Source organism: Thermobia domestica, chromosome 6, assembly GCF_964235325.1.
Source record: "Thermobia domestica chromosome 6, izTheDome1.hap1.1, whole genome shotgun sequence".
Lineage (NCBI taxonomy): Eukaryota > Metazoa > Arthropoda > Insecta > Zygentoma > Lepismatidae > Thermobia > Thermobia domestica.
Genome location: NC_137459.1, coordinates 187,655,977 through 187,672,199, shown reverse-complemented (window position 1 = coordinate 187,672,199; position 16,223 = coordinate 187,655,977). Strand labels below are relative to the sequence as shown.

Below are 16,223 nucleotides of genomic sequence, written 5' to 3'. Positions count from 1 at the left end.
GTATGTTCGTATCTTTTTTCGAATGTGCTATACGGACCATGTGCGTTATCTACTACGGCATTACGGTTATACGGGAAACAAAGCCGACACCCGTGCCAGAAACAGCCCAGAAATTCAAAAACAGCGTTAAGCTCTGCGTGGTATCCGTCAACATTATACCTTCCAAAAGATTGTTCTCCATTTCGTCCAGCATGTTGGATTTCTATACCCAATTGGTGTTCCATATATGTTAGCCATTTTATTGCTTTTTCACTAGTTTTAGTTTTATGATGGAACCCCAAAGGTGGTATAACAGAAATACTTTCTTCAGGAAGATATGATGTACGATACGTTTGCATGGCTAAACTTGCAATTGTAGACGAAACAAGAAAACACTGTAACCCATCCGTTTTCTCTTCTATAATATTAGTAAATTTGATAACAGCTTCTGTGAGAATTCTCACATCGTTTTCACAGTACTCCAGCATTTCCTTTTGCAAATTAAATTGCTCTCCCAAACGCACACCTTCTTCGTGCCATGCCTCCAACCGCTGCTTTTCTTCAGCACTCCGCGATTCAGGGTCATAGTATTCTATTTCCGGATATGGTCCTACATAATTTTGATTTTCTAAAGTATTAAACAAATATGGGAAATCTCCCTTCTTCAAATTTCCAGAAAGGCCTAATGTTTTTGGTAATTTGCTTAATTTGCATCCAAGAAAAAGAAAAGAATCTCTAAAAATGATTTTATCTCGAATAGAAATACTAAAAATCTTTTGACCCTGAATTAAAGTTTTTGGAATAATGTGCTGGGACTCAATGAGAGATCTCAAACAGAAAATGTTGTCATATTTACCCCCATTATGTGCCACTACGCAAATCTTAATAAATAGAGGTCTATCTAATAAAATATGCGTAATAAACTCATCAATGGTTTTATAAGAAAACGAACGATTACCGTTTTCATCACCACATGTAGTGCAGGGCTCATCAATGTTTTTGTTTATGCATACATGGCAAACATGTCTAAGGCAAACTAGGCAAACTTCATGTTCCCTTTCCCCACGCTCATTTTCCGGCTTGAGCATGGTTTCCACGTCATAAACAATATAAAGAAACCTCTTGATATGAGTTGGTTTCAGTTTCTTCACATAACATGTGTGACCTTCCTGTACATGTTCACGACATGTACTACAAAAATATTCCCCACATGTATGATCCGATTTCCGTTTTCTTAAATCATAGAATGCATTACAGTTGGTGCAAACTTTAACATATTCACACACACTTTTGCCAACTTTATTACCTTTTAAGTGATTGTCAAAACATTCACCTCTAGTAAAGTATCTGTTGCATGCATTACATTTCATTTTATACATGTTAATATCTCGCTGATGACAATGTTCACAAGATGAACACACTACTTCACACTTATGTGTTCGAGGATTTCCATTATAACCAACTAAACAATGTAAACAATACTTTCTTCTTCTTAAAAATGAAGTAATGGTTCTAATTGGCCTAAAATGACCAATACTCCCCCTTTCGTCATAATAAATGTAAATTGGTTTTCACCCTGTAAATCTGATCGCTCTACTTCTGTTCTTGGGTAACGTACTCTAAATTCCCGTACTGTTTCCGGAACTTTTTCATAAATAATAATTTGATAGTTTGGACTTAAATGTTTTTGCAATAATTCAACATCATTAAAATCACAACCATTTCTTCCTTTAACACTAACACCTGCACGCGTACAGAGGGCAATAGCTCTATGCTTTAATGTGTTTCGATCAGGGTTTGTTAAATGACTTAAATTTACACGGTTTTCAGTATGCTTAGCTATGCCCCAAGCGATACTCTTTGGCAAACAAAGTTTGTCCGTATCGCTCCCCGGAAGATCTACTAAATGCTGAACTAAAAATTCGTTCAGGGGTAAATATTTGTTCAGTGAGGAATTATTACTTCTACTTTTTCCAGCACCAAACATTACGTTTACTATTTGAAAACGAAACAGAACATGATGACCTAAAAGGAAGTCTTCATTACTATTTAACACTCTAGTAATAGAAGCTAAGATGGATTGTGCAGAAATATCTTTGCGGCGTCTCCAGGGAACATACATTGCCTAGTTTGCCTTACTATTTGAGGAATCAATGTACATCCCAACAAAATCATTAGGTCTCGCATCAGTAAGTACATTATTTAATGCGAAGTTCATTAAGTTTTCAATATAGGCCGCAGGATTTCTAATGTCTTGATTTCCCCTTGGCCTAACCGCAATTTCATGTCCCACCAAGTTAAACTTAGTAAAACTTTTTCTGCTTTCACGTACCACTTCGAAGTTACCTTCCCCTGTATTTTCAACATCTTTTTGTGCGCTACGTTGCACCATAGGGACGTACCCAGACGTCCCGGGCTGTGGAGACCTCATCCCGTAACCCCGAGTATCGCGTGAACATTGTACACTTGAATGTTCTATTTCCTCAGGTACAACATTCACTTGATTTTGTCCAATTTCAGATAATTCATTAAACAAGGCCTCCACATACTCAGATGTTCCGTATTCATCACGATTCACAACCACAGCGGAATTTTGATTCATGTGTGTACCATCTGTTTCATTTACTAAATGTTCATTAAGAATTTCATCAATTAAATTAAAGTCTTCTTCTTGAAGTGTATTTACCAAGGGTTCACTTTCTTGGTGGACCGAAGTTACGGGATTCTGAACAACAGATGGCACCACGTTATTAATCGAAATAAATCGCGAACCATAATTACAAAATTCGGCTACCTCCGCTGCATTTATCCTATCAACCTGTCCTTGATTAAAATAATTTAAATGTATAAATTTATCATGTGCCCACTGGTACATGACTTGTTCACGGAAAAATCCGTGTGTAAACAAATCAACAATGTCAGCACTAGACATTGCGTATTGTAAGATTACCGCCTGATCATTTTGATAAAATTGAAACAGAGTGGAAAGCAAGGTATCATACCTTTCATTTCCCCGTAGGCCTTGGCGTTGCTTATCCATAATACGCCACCAAGTCTCCAACACGCGCTCCTTCGTGTGCAGGCCTTCTATAACAGCAGCCAGGTAAATTTCGTCGATTTCATTAAACTCGTTTACCATCGATGCGCCGAGGAATTCCATCTGAAAAACATACATAAAATAATTTTGAGTATTTTATAAACAAATACATACAACATATACAATAGAATTTTCATCTTTAAAAAAAATCTTCAAAACTGCTATACTGTGAAAATATTAAAATTTTAATAAAACACTTAATGAGTGTAAACCGAAAAATATTTAAAATATGATTTGAAAATAATAAATACATGTGTTCGCTAAAATCGTTATACATAAATGTATTAAGTTTAAATAATTGTATTGCATTATTCAAATACTCGCATATATATCAAACCTCATAATTATAATTTTCATTAACATTCAATATTTCTTTCAAAATCAACCTTAAATAATCAAGTATGTATAATATAAATGTACTTACGATTTTGTTTTTCTAATTTAATCTGCTAACTCTGCTGGAAGTCTGACAACAGTTCTTCTTTTTCCCCTTTAGCGTTTTTTATGCTGTCTCTTGCACTCTCTGTTATTCTTAAAATCTTCTTTATATATGTACAACTGCAACAATATAATGAATATTACAATACTTCTTTTATGTATTAACTGTGATATCTTTATTATAAAAATATTAGCTTAAATTTGCACAAGCAATAAAACACGTCATACAGCTATCCTCGCCAACAAATCTATGATAACATTCCCTGAACAATGCAGTATATATACACTACAAGATAATAAACTGGTTCAAACCAGTTTCAGCATGTTTCAACACATGTGCCAACACAAACAAAAAAAATCCCTGATAAAACAATAGTAGGGGAAAAAAAACAAACGAATACCGCGCCAATGAAAATACTTTACTGATAATAAGGAGGAAAAATACCGAAAACAATCTTTATACCGTCAAACAAAATCTTTATTAATGGTAGAAAAAAACAAATTATTTGTTACTTTACTTTTACAACTTTCAGTATTTTTCAACATTTTCTCTTTATGAGCTTCTATACAAGCGATTCAACTATTTGTAGGTTTACACTGTAAGTGTTCTTACGACTTTTCAAAGAAAAGGAGAATATAAAATATAAGAAGCGATTCAATAAATAATAACAATCATAGATTGTTCGGAGCTTCAACATAAAGTGAACCAATTAAAATTCAATAAAATACTAAAACAGTATTAAATAATCAACTCAATTAAAATATATATATGTACTACATCCTATAGTACGCACAACATTCACATTAATACTAACCAGTACGTATCCTGTGCATTCCACTTACAACAAACTAATATATTCCCAATACAAATTAATATGCACTGTACGTATTTGCTATACGTACTATAATTAAAAATCAAACGTAAAATAAAAATGGTGAAAAATTAATTTATACTGTACATATACCAATCACTATGACTATTTTAATACGTACAACATATAAAACAAATAAATATAAAAATGGCGGAACATGAATACTAATTAGTAACCAATTGCTATATATAAACAGAAGTTAATATTTGTTTACTATAAATGTTATCGTTACCCACTACAGTTTATAATATATCGGATAAAAAAGGCAATAAAATATGTTTACCGTATAATGAGCCAATAAGCCTCATACAAAGTGTGTATACGTGCAATGGTATATTAATATATGTATTATAAAATGAACATGTAAGCTTCATACAAAGTGCTAGCCAACCATTGTATATATTTCCTATACACATAAAATAAAAAATCTGTTAATATTTCCTTGCTGTCTACAATATGAGTCGGTATGTATCACATAAAGTGGTAGCTGGTATACGTTCATTCAAATAGTAATATAAGTATGCTGTAAACCTAATACAAACTGTTTTGCTATCTATTCACTGACATACTAAAATTATACGGCCCATATGGCAACCACTACGGTTCTGTGCTGTGCTTTATTCCATATACCGTAGCAAAGGTGAAAATGTTCACATTAATATTAGTACTAACTGATATCCGGTATGCATTGATCATATCTACTATACTTTATTACATATAGCACCTAAAACGTACTAATATAAAAATGGCGGGAAAGTTTCACGATTACTAAAAGCTAGCCGGGTAATGTGTCAATGTACAATGGTCTACTAATACTTTATTATAATAACAAATCTCCAATACTTTATTATATACTAATATAAACCCTTTATGCTAATATTACGTATTATGCGGTATATTTCCCATGTATTATGTATATCAATATATATATATACGAGGCATAAAAATCAAATTGTGCTAATACTAAGTGGTAACCGCCCCTATTTGCTATACATAAACAAAATCAAACTAAATTATAGGGTATCCATGCCACTCAGTGTACGCCAATGTCTGTATAATACATGGTCGCCATGTTTATTACACATAATGTAGATAAAAAAATTCCTCACGCTATTCTTTTCTTATGTTATACGTTTACTGATCATCCATTAGCAATAATGTGTACTATGTACACGATAGCGGTCGCTAACATTAATAGTGTGGCACCTACTGCATATACTACGCGCTCTGCGTCTACTTTCACTATTCATAGGATCTAATGTATACTATGTACACGATAGCAGTTCCTAACATAAACAATGTGAAAGCTATTCCATTTAGTACGCGCTTTGCGTCTATTTTCCGCATCCATAGAATCTAATGTATACTATGTACACAATAGCAGTCGCTATCATACCGCCGCTGTGCTAATGCTGTATCTTTCATACCATGTTACTGTCACCCGCTATACAACTAAGTTACATATCCATAAGTATAATTATATACGTCATCCCTTAATATCATTCTCAACCATCATATTTACTAAATGCTAAATTTGCATTTTCATACGCTATATACGCCATCCGTTCATGCTGTTGTCACCCATTACATCCATCTATTTTCCGTACGCTATATACGTCATCAATTAATACTATTGTCACCCAACACGCATTGTACATGTATTTTGCATTTTCCATACGATATATACATCATGCCTTCCCGCTGTTATCCATTGAATTTGCTATACACTGTTCACCCATTTGCAATATTGTATGCTGCATATAGCACAGCATCTATTCTTGTGGTCATTTATTACCATTACTACTCACGGTGTACCTATATGCAATATAGTATACTACATATAGCACAACATCTATTGTTGTGCATATTTAATGCCATTACTACTCACGGTGTACCTATATGCAATATAGTATACTGCATATAGCACAACATCTATTGTTGTGCATATTTAATGCCATTACTACTCATTATGCTCCTATACGCAATATAGTATACTTTTCACAATGTGACATTTATTGCCATTAATATTCACTGTACATAAAAACTTGGCAATGTCGGCCATCTTTGTTTTAAATCTGCAACTTTGCATACTATAAGCGGCCATTTCCACAAATATCTCTTACGCACGCTTCACCATAATACGCTACCATCAAAACCATATACGCAATGCCCGCATTTTTTTTTCATCGCACCGCATCGCAAAATACACGGGTCGCATATACTTCGTCACAAAATTAGCGGTCATGCAAAACAAATAGGGTTCCATAAACAAAATCATTCACAAAAGTATATTCCGCATACATATAAAATCAAGTAAATTCCTGTGTTCTTTTATTCAAATCATGTACAGTTTCTACTATACATTAGTATCAGTTACCGTAACGTAAAGTGTGTTCTGCCATATGAACATTAGGTAAGTAAACTATTTCTTGTTTTAATCCACTATTCATAAGTTCGGACCAACACAACAATATACTAACTTAAATTTCATTATTGTCTACAAGCTAAAATGTTAAAGCATTCATCTTTGGTGCTTCGGGGTCCCGGGTTTAATCCTAGTTCCCGCCAAGTAAACTTCGTAGTAAACAAACACCGTATGCGTGCAATTTTTTCGGGAGTTCCTTCCACTTTCTATATACCTTTCTTTACAAGTTTCATAAAACCAATAGGGCAAAAATTACCGTCTCCTTTTACCTCACCGGCATAATAGTGGGATGTAACACAATAAAATCGTTACATAGTTCTCTCAATATTCCCCTTCTCCGCCCGTCATCGTTCAGTTACTTTAATCATACGTCTCCCGTTAAACTCACACATCTCATTTCGCAAATGTACCATACTTTGTATGCTAAAACAGTCTCTTTTTTTCCCCTACATATTTAAATAAGGCAATGTCATTTAAAACTTGTACACCATTTATTCATTCATTCAAAATCTTTATGTTCGCCATTGCTTCTTACTCTGCTAAAAGAAAAAACAAAATGGTGGAAAACCACCAATGACCAATCTATCGTAATCGACACTCCACCCATTAAAGTCAACCCTTCTGTCAATGTCTTCAACACCCTCTGTAAGATAGCACTATTTTCAGCCCCGCCTTCCTGTCAATTTTCAACAGCTTAAAACTCCTTCAGCTCAATTTTCAAGAGCTCTGCAAGATACCAGTTTTCAGCCCCGCCTCCTATCATTCAACAGCTTAAAACTCCTTCAGGTCAATTTTCAAGAGCTACGCCCTCCTGTCAGTTTTCAAACCCCCTGCCACAGCCTCGCCTTCCTGTCATTCAACGCTAGTCATAGTTAACAACACTTCAGCCATTTTAAAAATCAAGCAAAGTCTCTTCATTATTTTTGTAATTCTGTTTTAAAATTACATGTAAATAGTTTCTTTTTTCAAATAAAGCTCTTTTAACTTCCAAGTTTAAAGCACTTGGCTTCAAACCCCAGCACCAAAATAAACATCCGTTGTAGCTAGCGTACGCGTCTTTGCCGTGGCAAAGCCAAATTCCATTCCCCCCGCAACAACTAACATACGCATCTTTGCCGTACAAAAGCCGGGTTCCATTCCCCCCCCGCGGCAGCTAGCATACACGTCTTTGCCGTGGCAAAGCCGGGTTCTATTCCCGGCATTAGCTAACGTGCGTGTCTTTGCCATAGCAAAGCCGGGTTCCATTCCCCCGCAGCAGCTAGCATACACGTCTTTGCCGTACAAAAGCCGGGTTCCATTCCCGGCATTAGCTAACGTGCGCGTCTTTGCCGTGGCAAAGCCAAATTCCATTCCCGGCGGTAGTTAACATACGCGTCTTTGCCATAGCAAAGCCGGGTTCCATTCCCCCGCGGCAGCTAGCATACACGTCTTTGCCGTGGCAAAGCCGGGTTCTATTCCCGGCATTAGCTAACGTGCGTGTCTTTGCCGTAGCAAAGCCGGGTTCCATTCCCCCGCGGCAGCTAGCATACACGTCTTTGCCGTGGCAAAGCCGGGTTCTATTCCCGGCATTAGCTAACGTGCGCGTCTTTGCCATAGCAAAGGCGGGTTCCATTCCCGAAAAAGCTTATGTCTTTCAAATTGTTAATATAATCATTACAAGCAAAGTCTTGTAAGCATATACAACAATATAGCCTCGCTGCCAATAATTAATAATTGCCAATAATTGAGTTAATTCAAAAGCAACTCAACAATCAAAGTACTACCATTATATATCTAATAACAGGGCATTTATCTCATCTTATATTTTTAATATTCAATTCATATAAATAAATAAAATTCCTTACCTTCAATAATAAATCCAACCGTTCCAATCAAATTACACCGTCTACAAACAACTTAGCACTTAAAACACAACATTAAAATCATGTAAGGCAATATACTTTATTTATAAATCAGTTTTTGCTTCTTATCCACAAAAGGAGGAGGGATTTATCTTCGCCCACGTATTTCATCCCACGTTCATACAAACGAAATCAATATCTCTATGCTTATTATCCAAAACTTCTCTTTTGCCCACGCAAAAGGAGGGAAGTCTGCTCCAATTAAAACAAGATGATACACATATCATTACTTCCTTTGATATTCTAATCGAACACACAAGTTACGTGACTCAAAGCATATATTGCTTTCCGTGAATATCTTATATTCAGTTTCCGCTACAAAAAGGGGAAAAAGAAATCATATCACATCCTCTTCCGCTCTAATTAAAATTATCATTACAGATTTTCAAAGTATCAAACTTTCTTCCCGCTCCAATTATCAACTCACAAAATTAATCATTCTTTGATAATTTTTATCACTTCCGGGTCTAATCTCCCCCAGTGCTATTCAAGGGAACACACAATGATAATTTCCACTCTATACTATACGTTTAATATGGGAATTAAAGTCTTATCAAAACAGGACTTCCTGTATACATCCTTACATATAACTACTTTTGTATTTGTATAATAACTCGTGAATGGCATGTTTCTGCGACTGGTCTAAATTAGGATTAATATCAAAAACATCAATTTTGAAAATTTTTATCTATACTTCAAAGAATTGTCAATCTCCTATTTTATTGTACAATTTTTATTTTCTTCTATTGAGTTTGCTTCCATTATTGCAAAAGATTAATCTTGACATGCCACAAGTTCCACCACTGGCGTATTTTCCTCAAAGTTACAGGATAACTGGACTGGACATTACCAGTCATGTTGTTTACGTGTAACCTTTGCTCGATAGCTTGTATATGTCAAGGAAGTCTTGGAGAAACGATACGAAGAAAGATGTAGAATCATCAATCTGTCTTTTTGCTATCACCGGAATAAATGCGTGGAAAAGTGGAACTAAAGTAATGCGTTTGTCGATAAAAATGCAAGCTTGTTTTCGTTTCCTAAGTATATGAGTCGTGCGTTGTGATAAAATGTTTTCCTGGTTCTTCTCTGGGAATGTTGGCTTTTTATGATTTTTAAATAGAGAGATAAGATTCTTTGTTAAATCGATTGTAACATGTAAGCGTTTTAGCAAGTCTAAACCAAAAATAACTGGAATACATGATTTCTTCATCACACGAAAGTAATGATAGAATTTCGTTTCCCAACTTTGAATGATACCATTGCTACATATTTCAAGTTAATTTTATTTCATATCCATTTAACCGCTGTTTTATGTTATATTAATTGAACATCAGGAAGTAAATATTCGAAGGGCCAGATGGAAATGCTCGATCCGGTGTCCACTAGCACTGTTCGTCTGCGTAATTTAGTGATTATTTATAGGATTTGTTCTGTCATTACAATTGCTTGATATTTGACTCCAGAACAAGAGTTGGCCCTACTCGCTTTTTGGACGTTTAAAATAGGTAAAAGCATAGGCGCCGGAACCTAGGGGCTCAGACCCCTTCAGCCCCCCCAATATTACCGATGAGGGGGCTGAGCCCCCCCCCCAATATTTCAGTTATGTTTTCGTATTATTTCTTCAAAATACTTTTTCCAGACAGTTTTAGAAAATAACTACTCAGGTGCGTTTTCAGTTTCAGAATATAATATTTAGTTTTCTTTAGTAAAATTAGTGTCGTCAAACAACTATTTTTCCGTTTCAGAACTTTTATTGAAAAGAGGAAAGAGAATACTTTTTTTCTCCCGTTCCCAGCTTCAATTCTTTACTGGTGACTGTATTGGTGAGTATTGTCTTCCTGGAGCATCAAAACAGAGAGAGAGAGAGAATTACCGTCATTTTATTACTATATGAGCGGATGTAAAGGACAAGTATAGTGCGCCTTTCTTTCTAGGGATTCTAGAAGCCTTCTGAACTTTCCCTGCTAGCAGTTGCAACACATGCTAGTTTATATAGGGGTTTATGACCCCTGGTTGCAGAAAATCAACCCTGCTTCCCTTTCTTTGTTCTGAAGTTTTTCTTTCTATATTTTCAAATATTGAGTTTTGGTCATTTTGTGGAGATAACGCAGTCAGTAATAACGTATACTCCGATGTGTTTTGTCCCAAAGATTTCGTGTCGTGTCGGTGTGTTAGTTTGTCGATAATGTTGACAGAAGAAATAAATATTATTGTGGTGACGTGTTATTGTTTCAGTTTTCTGGAAGAAGAGGAGCGTGAGTTTTAGTGGTGTTTGTTTTATTTATTCACTCATTCATTATTTGCGGGTCAATAGTGTTAATTGAACACTTGAAAAATGGATCGTTTTATAGTGAGAACGAAAAAAAAAGTGCAAAATGAACCTTCTATTTCAGTGATTGACAATATTATAGTAGTGCTTCTGTTGTTGAGGAAGAGAGAGAGGAAATTTCAATGCCGTCTTCATCTACAGACAGATCTATATCAAATAAAAGAACCTTTCAGGTACATTGGGGTGAGAAGTTTCCTTGGTTGTTTTATGACGCTAAAGTAGACGCGGCATTTTGTAAAATTTGCAAAGACGCATATGAGAAAAAACTTTTGAGGTTTTCATCAAAAATGGAGTTAACCTTTATTGAAACTGGTTTCCGTAATTGGAAGAAAGCGCTGGAAAGAATGAGAAAACATGAAAGCTCTGATTGTCACTGAGAATCGTTTTCAAAACTTCATGTTCTGAATAGCAAGATCAATGTATCTTCCCAGCTCTCTGATGGTAAAAGAATTCAGATGGAAGAGAGTAGAATTGCCCTACTGAAGATACTTTCTTCTTTGCGTTATTTGGCTGTTCAGGGACTAGCTATAAGGGGTCATACTGACGACAAAAGCAATTTCAATCATTTGCTCCGGTTGAGAAGTAAAGACAGCCCTATCCTTAAGTTGTGGCTTGAACGAGAGAGAGAGAGAGAAAAGATGGATATCACACGATATATGCAACGAAATGTTATCAATTATGAGTAATGCTGTAGTGATGCAACTTGTGTCCATTATAAAATCCACAAAGTTTTACGCTTTGATTGTTGACGAAACAGCAGATATCTCAGTGAAAGAACAGATTTCCTTTTGCTTTAGAATAGTCACCAACGATCTTGAAATTGATGAAATTTTTCTAGGCTTTTACTCAACAAATGACACACAGTCAAAAACGCTTTTCAAAATAATTCAAGATGTTCTTCTACGTTTCAGTTTGGAAATAACGTATTGTAGAGGCCAGTGTTACGACGGCGCTTCCAATATGGCTGGCGTACGTGGAGGACTTCAAGCAAAAGTATCTCAATTAGAATTGAGGGCTTCTTATGTACATTGCTTTGCTCACTCTCTTAGCTTGGTTGTTCAAGATACTTTAAGAAATGTGACAGGGTGTCGAAATGTCCTCAACCTGGTTAGGGAAATAATTGTTTTTGTAAAACATTCCCCTAAGAGACTGGCTTTCTTTCATCAACTGCAAAGTGAAAATGATAAGTCGATTAATTTACGACCGTTTTGTCCAACAAGAATGACAGTACGACATGTCTCTCTTCAGTCGTGTTACCTTAACTACCATGAGCTTATGGATTTTATGTCAGAGCAATCTTTATCAGATAAGTCAGATGCTGGTGCCAAAGCACATGGCTTCCTGGTTCAAATGCACTCGTTCGATATCTTTTTTCATCTCGCATTGCTAATGAAGCTGTTTTGTCACATACATAGCGCAAATACAGCATTACAAAAGAAAACTTTATGTATTTAAGATGCTGTAAATATGATTTCAGCCTACAGCTCACTTTGCAGAATTTCCGAACAGATACTGAATTTGACACGTTCTGGGCAGATGTAGTAGGAAAAGCAAACGAACTTGAGCTTTCAGAACCAGCTCTCCCGCGACCAAGAAAACTTCCAAAACGGATCAATCAAGGTGATAATCCCCATGAATATGAAAACCCGCAGCAGCTATATCGTCAACAATATTTTGAAACTATTGACACAGCAGTACAGTGTTTAGAATCACGGTTTGATACTAAAATAAAACATTTTCTAGGGCTCTGTGAACGGTTTATCATTGGTGAAACAAATGATGTTAGTGCTATAGACGAATTTTACAAAGACGATATAGATATCGAACGGCTCAAGCTACATCGTGATATGGTACTTGATCTTCGCAAAACACAAACTAGCTCCGAACCTTTCCGAAGTTTCGCGTGTGTTCTTGACCTCTTAAAGCAAAACACTTATCTTCAAACCATGTTGCCAGAAATCGTTAAGTTCGTTCGATTATTTTTGACGCTACCATCCACTAGCGGAGAGATCCATTTCTTCTTTAAGACGACTAAAGTCCTATCTACGATCTACCATGGGACAAAACGGCTCAACGCGTTAGCAATTTTAAATTGTCATCAAGAACTTTCTGCAGGACTCGATCTTGATCTTATTGCAGACGAATTTATAATGCGCACCGAAATTCGCAGGCAAACCTTTGCTATGAAAAAGAAGTAATTCTCCATTTGCCACCTACAAACCTGAACCTGGATAGAAGAAAATCAACTAAATACAAGTAAGTTAATATTAACATAATATTACAATTTAATAAGAAATTTAAATTTGGTAATCATATCTTATTCCTACATCTATTTTATTGTCTCGTATCATTCAAACATTGGAAATGTTCAAACTTTTTTTTTTCTGCCTCCCAGCACAAATATATGTATTGTTACGGGAGAGAACACTCCCTTTTACAGTCGCCTTTCATATATGAACAAATAGTCATGTCCCATTGATGTCCGTTATTAAGAGGTTTAACTGAACTTATTATGAGATAAAAGGTTAAACAGTTTATTGGTTATAGTGAATTCTTAGCCATTATCGTTTCTGAATTGTTGCAACTGTATTGTTGAGTTGATTTGATTATTATTCATCGTATCTTTTCAGCAACAAGGCTATATGAGACATGGATCTACAATTTAAGCTGAAATCCGACCCACTGTAGTTCAACGCTCTCCCAACGGGAATCCAACCCGGGACTATGTGCACCAAATGGACGCGCGCCAGCCACTAGACCAGTTGAGAGGACTGCAACTGCATTGTGACGAGTTGTCAGTAGTCCATTATTGACGCACAGAAACGGGGAACGTAAATAGTGAGAAAGTGAATGAAAACTGTTAACCAAACGAAGCGGAGGGAGGGAGAACTTAGGCTACAAGCAGGGACGTAAGCAGGGGTGGGCCCTGGGGGTCCGGATCCCGCCCCCGAAATCCGGACTTTTTTGTAAATTTAGTCTAATTTTAGGGGCAATTTTACAATTTTTAATATAATTTAGCCTGAAATTGTGTTTGGACCCCCCGAAAAGCTTTGGACCCCTCCCGAAATAAATTCCTGCAACGTCCCTGGCTACAAGGTGTCTAAATCCACTCTGATTAAAACCAGTTGGTTTTCAACCAACTAACCCTAAATCATTGTTTCTATTTAGAGTAGTTGAGCCCCCCCCCCAATGTTTTCTTCGTGTCGGCGCCTATGGGTAAAAGCACAGTGCCTACGCTTTCTGCATCTTGCGAAGTCCAGTATTTCATCTTCTGTTGTGGATTTTGTTGGAGGTTTTGTGGTGACCCCTGATTCCTCTATACTTCTCCCCGTTCTAATAGTTTTTTTTTTTTTTTTTTTGCTTCATCGATTATTCCCTTAATTCCCATTTCTGTTTTGGTTATGTAAACTGGTTTGTGCAACTATTAAATACGGCTCTACTATTTTATTGGCCAGGGAAGAAAAATCGTTTTAAACAAGTTTTCTCCTGCTGTGGAGATTCTACGACGTCGAGGTTAGACTTATGATCTTTCTCTAGTTGTGGTGGTGATATTGGAGTATGTAATAGCAGAGAGGATTATATTGAAAAATAGGATTTTGTATAGGTACTGCTAAATCGACATTAACTTTATCCTGTAATGATTCAAGAGACTGAGGTAGTACATTTATGTATATACAAGTATAGTGCGACAATAATATATCGATTTTTTTTTTTTTTTTTTGCAATAGAGAAATGAAAACTGCGCCGAAAGCAAATATGCTTCTTCGTTGCTAAGCGGTTATCGTGCGCGCCTTTGGAGTGGGAGACCCGGGTTCAATTCCCGGCGGGAGCTCATGTGTTTCGGATTCCACGTTAATCAGTAGTTCCCTTCTCATATAGCCTGAAAGGGATGTTAAACTCAAAATCAACTCAACTGAAAGTATATGTCTATCAAGTGCCTAGCACAAATGTCAGTAGTCGAACAATAACAGTAACACATTATTATTATTATTATTATTATTATTATTATTATTATTATTATTATTATTATTATTATTATTATTATTGAATAGAATCTTGCAATTAGGTTTTATTCCCTGAAGATGGGAAATTCAACTACGAAATCTCATAGGTAGTTATATAATGCTCATATATTAAGCATTGTGTAGCATTTGAGTTGCGCAATATTTCGTAGGGCAGTGAGTCTTTGAAGCATATCGGTAAGACAGAAAACCGAGAGAACAATACTGCACATGTAGAAGCCACTGATCAAGTTTTGTTGGTGACTAATTTTGGTTTCCAATGGTCTCGCTATTCTTTCATTAAATTAACAGTTGAATCCTTTAAGAGCATATGTATGAATTTCATGAAGAGATCGAAGTAGAAAAAATTCTGTAAGAGTACTGTAAATATGTGAGACAAATGGATAAAAAAAAGTTATCAGAAAAGTGAAGGCACAGATTATTGCTAACCATTCGCATTAAAATTGACAACATTGCATATTAGCATAAGCTATGGTTTGTTTCATAGTTAGTACGGCTAAAACAGTAAAGTAGATAAATTGATTCGATTAGACAAATATATTATAATATTCCAGAGAAACAAACATTTTAAGTGATACAAGATTACGACGTTTAATAGTATAATAGTATATTTGTGTTTTGTTGCTAAATGTTAATTGAAGTAACATGATAATGTCTTAACCTCTTAAAATCCACCCTTTGTCACTTTTAAACTTACTACCTTTTTCGTCTTCTTTTGCAGTATTCTTACCGTTTAGTACTTCATTTTCGACGTTATAACAAAAATATTAAATTCGGTGGTACGAATATTTCAGTTTAGTTGATTTTGAGTTTAACATCCTTTTCAGCAGCGAGGCTATATGAGACGGGAACCATAGATGTTCATTTTACTTCGACCTCACTCACCCTCGCCCTCGCAGTAGCAGTTGGCCCTCGCCCTCGTTCACCCTCGCCCTTGCGAATGATATTGTCCGTCGTCCTCGCGCGCCCTCACCCTCGCTGTTGAAACTTGTCCTCGCCCTCGCGCACCCTCGCCCTCGCCGTCGAAGCTTGTCCTCGCCCTCGCGCACCCTCGCCCTCGCAGCCAAAACTTGTCGTCGCCCTCGCGCACCCTCACCCTCGCCATCGAAGCTTGTCCTCGCCCTCGCGCACCCTCACCCTCGCCATCGAAGCTTGTCCTC

General features: G+C 36.2%; 1 protein-coding gene across 1 annotated transcript; it reads left to right on the top strand.

The window, feature by feature from the left end:
* The first annotated feature begins 11,719 nt into the window (after window positions 1–11,719).
* Window positions 11,720–13,239, top strand: LOC145687392 (zinc finger MYM-type protein 1-like). The gene is made up of 2 exons (XM_081760850.1): window positions 11,720–12,399; window positions 12,519–13,239. The coding sequence occupies exons 1-2, from the start codon at window positions 11,720–11,722 to the stop codon at window positions 13,237–13,239; spliced, it is 1,401 nt and encodes a 466-aa protein (XP_081616976.1).
* Window positions 13,240–16,223: the final 2,984 nt, after the last annotated feature.

Coding starts and splice junctions, on each gene's coding strand:
- LOC145687392 (XM_081760850.1), top strand. CDS start 11,720: ATGAGTAATGCTGTAGTGATGCAACTTGTGTCCATTATAAAATCCACA. Junction 12,400..12,518: donor TTCCTGGTTCAAATGCACTC/GTTCGATATCTT, acceptor ATATGATTTCAG/CCTACAGCTCACTTTGCAGA.